At 41.4% G+C, this 10,402-nt stretch overlaps 1 protein-coding gene across 1 annotated transcript in view; it reads right to left on the bottom strand.

The window, feature by feature from the left end:
• Positions 1-2,810: 2,810 nt before the first annotated feature.
• The window catches only part of ADGRD2 (adhesion G protein-coupled receptor D2), a 999,543-nt gene continuing 991,951 nt past the window's right edge, over positions 2,811-10,402 (bottom strand). The window contains exon 26 of the mRNA XM_040324866.1: positions 2,811-3,096. Within this exon, the coding sequence (XP_040180800.1) occupies positions 3,038-3,096 (59 nt within the window). The 3' untranslated portion in view covers positions 2,811-3,037. The remainder of the gene's footprint in view (positions 3,097-10,402) is intronic.

Raw genomic sequence — 10,402 nt, 5'->3', positions numbered from 1 at the left:
TTCGAATTTTTCAATTTTCGCATTTTTCAATTTTCGAATTTGTCAGAAAATTGAAAAATTCGAAATTCGAACTGAATTTTCAATTTTCGAACTTCGATTTTTTTCAATTTTCGATTTTTCAATTTTCGAATTTCGAATCTTTCAATTTTCGAAATTTTGAATTTTCGAAATTCGGAAATACGAAAATTCGAAATTTGAAAGATTCGAAATTCGAAAAAATCGAAGTTCGGAATTCGAAAATTGAAAAATTCGAAAATCGAAATTTCGAAAATTGAAAAATTCGAAAATTGAAAAATTTTAAATTTTCGAATTTTTCAATTTTCGAAATTTCGATTTTCGAATTTTTCAATTTTCGAATTCCGAACTTCGATTTTTTCGAATTTCGAATCTTTCAAATTTCGAATTTTCGTATTTCCGAATTTCGAAAATTCAAAATTTCGAAAATTGAAAGATTCGAAATTCGAAAATTGAAAAATCGAAAATTGAAAAAAATCGAAGTTCGAAAATTGAAAATTCAGTTCGAATTTCGAATTTTTCAATTTTCTGATTTTTCCATTTCGAATTTTCTAAATTCAGAAATTGAAAAATTCGGAAATTTGAAACATTTTTCAATTTTTGAAACTTCGAATTTTCGAAATTCAGAAATACGAAAATTCGAAATTTGAAAAATTCGAAATTTGAAAAATTCCAAATTTGAGAAATTCCAAATCTGAAAAATTCCAAATTTGAGAAATTCCAAATCTGAAAAAACGTGAAAAATTCGAAAATTCTAAACTTGAAAAATTCGAATTTCTGAATTTCTGAATTTCGAAAATTCGAAGTTTCAAAAATTGAAAAATGTTTCAAATTTCCGAATTTTTCCATTTCTGAATTTAGAAAATTCGAAATGGAAAAATCAGAAAATTGAAAAATTCGAAATTCGAACTGAATTTTCAATTTTCGATTTTTCAATTTTCGAATTTCGAATCTTTCAATTTTCGAATTTTTGAATTCGAAAAATGCGAAAATTGAAAAATTCGAAAATTCGAAAATTGAAAAATTCGAAAATTCGAAAATTGAAAAATTCGAAAAATTCGAAAATTGAAAAATTCGAAAATGGAAAAATTCGGAATTTCGAAAATTCTAAAATCCGAAATTTTTTCGTATTTCCGAATTTCCGAAATTCCTAAATACGAAAATTTAGAAATAAAAAAAAATACGGAAATACGAAAATTCGTAAATTCGTAAAATTCGTAAATTAAACTTTTTCGGAAGTCCGAAAATTCGTAAATAAAAGATTCGTAAATACGAAAATTCGTAATTAACGAATTTCCGAATTTTCATAAAAAAAAGAATTAGAAACAAAACGAATTGCACATGTCTGTTGCTAAGAGCAGGCTTGCTCTCTTTCATATCCAAGGCCTGATACTAGGCTCATCAACCTTTCTCCATTGTGTGCCATGTTGATGTTGGCCATTTTGGGCCTTGGAATAAAGCATTGAAAACTCATTTTGTGTCTGGACACTTGCTCTTCATCTACACTCACGGATGTCACCCCTAGACCAAGCCAAGAAGGTAACTCAATATGCCGATTCCAAACTAATCAGCGGCTCCTTCGGGGGTAGCGCTACATTTGTTTTTTTGCCTGTTCGGGAAGTTCTGGTGCGAACCGAACTGGGGGGTGTTCAGCCCATCCTTATTTGTGGGTAAAAAAGGACATCAATTTTATTCGTGTACAGTGCACTCAATTGTCAGTTAAAGCAAGGCAGTGCTGTATCGCAAAACATGGCCTGACCATTAAGGAGGCAATTCCTCCCGGAGCTGAAGTGGTTAAACGTCTACTAGCACTCTGAAATATACTGCGTTAAACAGCATGTAACACACTGAAATATACGTTAAATGTGCAAATGAGTCGACCGTAGAAACAGATTTTTCGAAAAAGAATCTGTGAAACTCTGTCAGTGCCTTCTGCGGATCCTGGGTGTAGACTCTGGACAAGCAGCACATTTTAAGGGGAAAAAAAAGTACTTTAGGGATGAGTTTTGCAGCTAGCATAGAGCCAACTGGATCTTTTTGGGTATAGTATTTTGCTGCTGACCATCGCAGGCTTTTTTCAGCTCGCATGGTAATAAGTTAAGCGCAAGGCTAGTGGATTCTATGCAATTCATTGTCGTATTATCCGGAAAGGCGTTTATGTGCTGTGCAGAACAATTGGTAGTCTGGATTTTAAAGGGTGTTTTGAGTTTACCTGCTTTATATTTTTATTTTAAGTCATTGTTATGGGTATCTATCAGCTGTTTCTTTATGACTTTATGACATTTTATATTGCCATTGATTTATAATGTTTAGATATTACCAAATTTGGCACAGCCCACCACAACACACACTTTATCAAAAGGCCCTATTTAAGAAATAAAACTTACCAAACTACAATAAGAGAGCACACTATTCAATACAAACATCAAGCACAGTTCTAATTCTATTGTTATTTTTAAACAAGTTTCAAAATCCCCAGAACTTTTATGCATTTACAGTATGTCTACTGTTCAAGTTACACATTGGTCCACATTTTTACTGTATACAGATGCAATTTTAAAACGTTTCAGGTTTCCGTTTGCTTTCTGATTTCTTCGAATTGACATGAATAAATCGGTACATGTTGGACAGGGGGAATAGGGAAATCTCACCAATGGGGCAGAAAATAAAAAAAAATGATAAATGTACTTACTTAAATCCAAAACTACAGAAAAAAAAAAGTTTTGGCTTTTAATATACTTTAATTTTAATATAATTATATGACCAATTTGCCTAAACTAGTAGCTTTTACAACATTTTAAGGACATAGGCTTTTATTTTGGACAATGTTTTATTACATAGCCAGCTGTTTTTCTATTATAGGCTGACACATGGACAAATGTAAATACAAGTCATTTTGGCTGTTTTACACAATAGTTTTTAAACAATTAGTATGATGACCTAGAGTACTCTGCAACCCAAAAATATATTCTTTTCAATCCATAGGGTATCGCTTCAATGTCTTCCGTTAGTTAATAGATCATCAAGCTGCTATATATTCCACATCCGCCTTCTTCTCTTGAATGTGACTTGGGCAATCAACTGAATATATACAAAAAAAATATATATATAGATTAGAAAACATTCACTGTGATCATAAGTAAAACTGCTCCTAATCCTTTATATATAAATATAGGGCCAGATTCACAAAAGAGATACGACGGCGTATCTCCTGATATGCCGTCGTATCTCTGAGATACGATTGTCGTATCTATGCGGCTGATTCATAGAATCAGTTACGCATAGATAGCCCTGAGGCCCCGTACACACGGCCGAGGAACTCGACGTGCCAAACACATCGAGTTCCTCGGTGTGTTCAGTCCTGGAGCCGCCGAGGAGCTCGGCGGGCCGAGTTCTCCCATAGAACAACGAGGAAATAGAGAACATGTTCTCTATTTCCTCGCCGAGGTCCTCGTCGGCTTCCTCGGCCGAAAGTGTACACACGGCCGGGTTTCTCGGCAGAATTCAGCTCTGAACCGAGTTTCTGGCTGAATTCTGCCGAGAAACTCGGTCGTGTGTACGGGGCCTCAGATCCGACAGGTGTAATTGACTTACACCGTCGGATCTTAGGATGCAATTCTACTCCGGCCGCTAGGTGGTGATTCCATTGCGGTCGGCGTAGAATATGCAAATGACTAGTTACGGCGATTCACGAACGTACGATTTACCCGTCGCTCTAAATTTACGTTGTTTCTGTCGAGATACGCCGCGTAAAACTAAGGCTGCCCTCTAGGTGGCCTAGCCAATGTTAAGTATGGCCGTCGTTCCCGCGTCAAAATTTTAAAATTCACGTCGTTTGCGTAAGTCGTCCGTGAATGGCGCTGGACGCCATTTACGTTAATGTCGAAACCAATGACGTCCTTGCGACGTCATTTAGCGCAATGCATGTCGGGTAATTTGATGGACGGAGCATGCGCAGTACGTTCGGCGCGGGAACGCGCCTAATTTAAATGGTGTCCGCCCCATTTGAATTAGGCGGGCTTGCGCCGAGCGGATTTACGTTACACCACTACAAGTTTACAGGTAAGTGCTTTGTGAATCAGGCACTTACGCTGTAAACCTGCAGCGGTGTAACGTAAATGGTATACCTTACGCCGCCGCAGCATAACGTATTTGTCTGTGAATCTGGCCCATAGTCTTATATCACCTGGCAAAATCAAAATGCAAGGTCTACTAATCTTTAGACCTCCACAGTCCACAAATAAACTAATTAGTGGGAAAATGGTAAAAAAAATGTTGCTTTATTCCCTTTCTCTGCATTCATTGAAGGACAAAGCAGTGATCCTAAAACCTTCATCAATGTTTATAGTGCTACCTGCAAGTGCCACTATAATCACTGGTGCAAACATTGGTGCTAGATACAAACAAACAAAAAAAACACCAAGGAATGTCCCTCGCTGGTGGCTATATCCTACCTGCCAGAGACAGCTCAAGTTATTTTCTCTGGTGTGAGAGAATCAGGACCTATGCTCCCTACTAAAATTGTAGTTTTCTATTTTTAGCCAAGAGATTGTTCTTTTCTATTTTTTTCACCTGGTGTTCATCATCCAAGTTGGGTGGCAAGCTGGATATAAAGATTCAGATAATCTCCAAAGTTGCAGGCACTGTACACAGACAGTCAAGATCTTGGGGTTTCTGTTAGGTCTTTCAATGAAAGGAAAATAAATATAAATTCTTTACACTCTGGCTCTCGCCAGCTACTCCAAGACAAGGGTGACACCCATAGGTGTGCACCCGGGGTGTGCCGGGTGTGCCTGGGCACACCCTAATCCCATGCTGTCTCCTATTCACTGTCAAATGTTCCATCCAAGCAGTGTGTGGACCGCGCTGCCTGTGAATCACTTTCACATACAGCAGATCCGATCGTGAGGAGAGAGCCGCTCGCTGTGTGTAAAACTTCTTGCAGGGTAGAGAGGAGCTGTCAAAGTGATTTTGGGGGTGGGCTTCTTTGAATACAGAGCAGGAGAAGATTGCCGTCAGCTGGAGGAGAGGAGAGGGAGGGGGACGCAGCATAGAGTGTGGGATGGACTTCAGGCTGATTCAAGGTAAGTAAAATGTCGTTTTATCATTATCAGTGCTTTCTCTGGTGAGGGGGAGGCTGTGTTTCCTCTAACAGAGCTCCTGTCTCTGAGGCTGTTAGATGGTGTTTCTGTGTGTGAGATATGCACTTCTCCTGGGGGAAGCATGGTCTGAACTTCTCCCCTAATCTCTGCTACATCTCCCTACTGACTGCCTGCCCATCAATACACAGGCTAACCCTCCACTCCTGTATTACCACTAAATGTGTCTGTATACTGCTGGGGAACTACAAGTCCCAGCATGCCAGGAGATGGGGCAGCAGAGTGTTCAATTAGGCTGATTTCTAGATGAAAATTGTGTATACTGTGTGTGTATGTATATGCTTAATGTGTGTGTGTGTGTGTGTATGCATATGCTTAATGTGTGTGTATGTATATGCTTAATTTGTGTGTGTGTATGTATATGCTTAATGTGTGTGTGTGTGTGTGTGTGTGTATGTATATGCTTAATGTGTGTGTGTGTGTGTGTGTGTGTGTGTGTGTGTGTGTGTATATGCTTAAAGCGGGGGTTCACCCTTAGAGGGCACTTTTTCCCCTTAGATTCCTGCTCGTTTTCTCTAGGGGAATCGGCAATTTGTTTTAAAATATGTGCAGTACTTACCCGTTTACGAGATGCATCCTCTCCGTCGCTTCCGGGTATGGGCTGCGGGAATGGGCGTTACTTCTTGATTGACAGTCTTCCGAGAGGCTTCCGACGGTCGCATCCATCGCGTCACGATTTTCCGAAAGAAGCCGAACGTCGGTGCGCAGGCGCAGTATACAGCCGCACCGACGTTCGGCTTCTTTCGGCTACGAGTGACGCGATGGATGCGACCGTCGGAAGCCTGTCAATCAAGAAGGAACGCCCGCTCCCGAAGACCCATACCCGGAAGCGACGGAAGAAGATGCAGCTCGAAAACGGGTAAGTACAGCTCATATTTTAATACAAATAGCCGATTCCCCTAGACCAAACGAGCAGGAATCTAAGGGGAGAAAATTTTTTTTTTTAGAAATGGGTGAACTCCCGCTTTAATGTGTGTGTATGTATACCGGGCTGGACTGGGACAAAAATTCGGCCCTGGACTTCATCCAGACTGGCCCACTTTGACAGATCTCTCTCATGGTTGGTGGACAACTCCCGCACACCCCCCCCCCCCCACTCCACCCAAGCCCCCTCTCCACCTTCACTAGCCACTAGTAGAGTAGAATGGCTAGTACTGGTACTCTTATAAGCAGTACCAGTGGGGAAGCTAGACATTATTTCACCCGGGGCAAAGTATCAGTTCGGTGCCCCCCCTTATGGGACAAGATTAGGCAGAAGTGATAAACTCCCAGGCCATAGCTGTTGAGTCAGCTATCTGTCCCCTCCCCCATGCTCCTCTGCCCCCCCTGCTCCTCTGGTCCTCCCCCTGCTTCTCTGTTCCCCCCAGGTGAGCGCTGCAGGGAGGGAGAGGAGGTGAGCGGAGGGGGGCGGCGGTCCGTTGTCACTGAAGCCGGCCCACTGAGCCATCGGCCCACCGGGAAACTCCCTGTAGTCCCAATGGCCAGTCCATCCCTGTATGTATATGCTTAATTTGTGTGTGTGTGTGTGTGTGTGTGTGTGTGTGTATGCATCTATATGCTTAATGTGTGTGTGTATGTATATGCTTAATGTGTGTGTGTGTGTGTATGTAAATGCATAATGTGTGTGTGTATAGTCTGTCTGTATACTGTGCCTGTGTGTCTGTATACTGTGTGTGTATACTGTGTCTGTATACTGTGTGTGTTTGTATACTGTGTGTGTCCGTGGCTGTATACTGGGTTTGTATACTGTGGCTGTATACTGTGTGTCCATGTCTGTATTTTGTGTCTTTATACTGGGTTTGTATACTATGTCTGTATACTGTGTGTGTGTGTCCCTGTATACTGTGTCTGTATACTGTGTGTGTGTGTCCGTGTTTGTATATTGTGTTTGTATATTGTGTCTGTCCGTGTCTGTACCCACATACTCTGTACATTACACTGTACATAGACCTAACCAATGTGTTGTCTCAACAGTTGCTGGTTTTAATTAAAAGGATTGTAAAATATTGTTTTTTTATTTATTTTTACAACTTCAGCTCCAGGCCATTTTGCTGGACAATGACTGGGCCACTTTTTGCGATTCGTCACTGCGTCGCTTTAACTGACAGTTGCGCGGTGGTGCGACGTGGCTCCCAAACAAAATTGGCATCCTTTTTTCCCCACAAATAGAGATTTCCTTTGGTGGTATTTGATCACCTCTGTGGTTTTTATTTTTTGTGCTATAAACAAAAATAGAGCGACTATTTAAAAAAAAAATGCAATGTTTTTTACTTTTTGCTATAATAAATATCCCCAAAAATATATATAAAAAAATATTTTTCCTCAGTTTAGGCCAATACGTATTCTTCTACATATTTTCCGTAAAAAAAAATCGCAATAAGTGTTTATTGATTGGTTTGCGCAAAAGTTATAGTGTCTACAAAATAAGGGGGTCGTTTTATGGCATTTTTATTAATATTTGTTTTACTAGTAATGGTGGTGATCAGCGATCAGTGCTATAAAAATGCATTGATTACTGTAAAAATGTCACTGACAGGGAAGGGGGCGATCAAGGGGTTAATTATGTTCCCTCATTATGTTCTAACTGAAGGGGGGGTGGGACTGACTAGGGGAAATGACAGATCGCTGTTCATACTTTGTATGTCATTTGATCAGTCATTTCTCCCCCTGAAAGAACCGGGAGCAGTGTGTTCACACACACACACAGCTCCCGGTTCTCGCTCTGTCACAGGCGATCGCGTGTGCCCCTAGTGGCCGCAATGCAAAATCACGTTAGATCATGTTATATTACGTGATTTTGCGCAGCCGAGCAGACCTGCCGCCGTAAAACTACGGTGGGTGGTCGGAAGCGGTTAAATAACAAGCATGTCACACTTACTTCATCTGTGCAGTTGGTTTTGCACAGATCAGCCCAGATCCTCCTCTTCTCTGGTCCCTCTTCGCTGCTCCTGGCCCCTCCCTCCTATCAAGTGCCCCCACAGCATGCAGCTTGCTGGGGGGCCCCATAATCTCCAATTGCCCGGGGGCCCCATGAGTTGTCAGTCCGCCCCTGGTTGGGAGCATGAAATTGTCCAAAATGTCATGGTATACTGACGCCTTAAGAGTTCCCTTCAACTAAGAGGCCAAACCCAACCCCTGAAAAACAACCCCCCACCATAATCCACCTCCACAAAATGATTTGGACCAGTGCACAAAGCAAGGTCCATAAAGACATGGATGAGCGAGTTTGGGGTGGAGGAACTTGACTGTCCTGCACAGAGTCCTGACCTCAACCTGATAGAACACCTTTGGGATGAATTAAAGTGGGGCCTGTGAGCCAGGCCTTCTCATCCAACATCAGTGCCTGACCTCACAAATGCTCTTCTAGAAGAATAGTCAAACATTCCCATTGACACACTCCTAAACCTTGTGGACGGCCTTCCCAGAAGAGTTGAATCTGTTATAGCTGCAAAGGGTGAGCCAACTCAATATTGAACCCTACGGACTAAGACTGGGATGCCATTAAAGTTTGCATGTGTTTTTTACCTCTGGGGTGCACACCCTAATGCAATAGGCTGCGCACGCCTATGGTGACACCATAGACTGTCTGGAGAGATCTTAGGAAAGCTGTGGATTCCAAATCCTATGTGCAGATGCTCCAGCACTTGGAAAGGGTGAACTGAACAAGGTTTTGTATGCTAGAGTTTGAGTAAACCCAGCAGTAAGTCACCCTGAACCCTAATGTAGTCTATGGAAGGTACACCATGTTGTGTTTTTCTCTGGCCCTTTTCCAGGCTAATTTGCAATCGATAACAATGTCATAGGTAACTAGGCATTGCCATGGGGGATGTGTGCCATTTTTAAAAAAAAACTGTTTAACAGGGAGAGGGTCTAATTACAGACATAGCCCATTTTTAAGTACACAATGGGGTTTATTTACTATCACTGAAGAGTGCAAAATCATGCTTACTACTGCATAGAAACCAATGAGCTTCTAACCACAGCTTGTTCAATTAAGCCTGGTAATAAAACCTGGAAGCTCATCGGTTTCTATGCAGAAGTGAGCCCGATTTTGCATTCTCCAGCGATAGTAAATAAACCCCATTGTGTACTTAAAAGTGGGGCATGCCTGTATCTAGTTTAAAAGTCAACATTGAAAATACACAAATCTTTACATGTAGAGTTTCAGAATAGTATGAATTAAAGTGGTTGTAAACCCTCTTTACTATAATAAAGGCTTACATGTAGGTACCGTGAATATCTCCAGTTTAGGAGAGTTTCACTGTATCCGCATGTCACCGGCACATGCGCACTGAAGAAACGGCCCTCTCGAGCCGTTTCTTCAGGAGTTGTGACGGCGGCTCCCGCGTGCATGCTTACGGGAGTAATGTCATTGCGGCTCCGGCCAATCATAGCGCCAGAGCCCGCAAATCCGGAAATAGCTCTGGGAGACATGTGAAACGGCGTGAAAAATAAAACTGGAAATGCATCTAGAAACACCAAAAACATGTTAAAAACTCACATGCAGAAATGCATCTGGAATGTGAACTAACCCAAAAAAATCAGAACTGTTCAGGATATGAAATTTTTTGACTCTATGGATGTGAACAATGAGTGTGAACAATGAGTGTGTGTGTATATACACACACACACACACTGTATACTGTGTGATATGAATATGATATGATTAAGACCAAATAGTTGACATATTATTCTGGAGAAACACAACATATGTGGTCACCACAGCACACTTGACAGCACTTGATTATGATAATAAGAATAGACTATGCAGTACACATTTTGCCTTTCAAGTGGAATTTTACAGTACTTGGGGCAGATCCTCAAAGAAATTACACAGCGTATCTCTTGATACGCCGCGTAATTTCGAATTTTGCGCGTCGTATATTTGTTTTGGTATCCACAAAACAAGATACGACAGCATCTGTGTTAGATCCGACAGGCGTACGTCTTCGTACGCCGTCGGATCTTAGATGCAATTTTTCGGCGTCCGCTAGGTGGCGTTCACGTCGTAATCCGCGTCGAGTATGCAAATTAGCTATTTCCGACGATCCCCGATTTCCGGCGTATAATTAAAGCTGCTATATGGTGGCATACTCAATGTTAAGTATGGCCGTCGTTCCCGCGTCTAATTTTAAAATTTTTACGTCGTTTGCGTAAGTCGTCCGTGAATGGGGCTGGACGCCATTTACGTTCACGTTGAAAACAATGACGTCCTTGCGACGTCATTT

The sequence above is a fragment of the Rana temporaria genome, chromosome 9, assembly GCF_905171775.1.
Source record: "Rana temporaria chromosome 9, aRanTem1.1, whole genome shotgun sequence".
NCBI lineage: Eukaryota > Metazoa > Chordata > Amphibia > Anura > Ranidae > Rana > Rana temporaria.
Note: the sequence above shows the minus strand (reverse complement) of the source record. Positions and strands in the feature narration are given on the sequence as shown.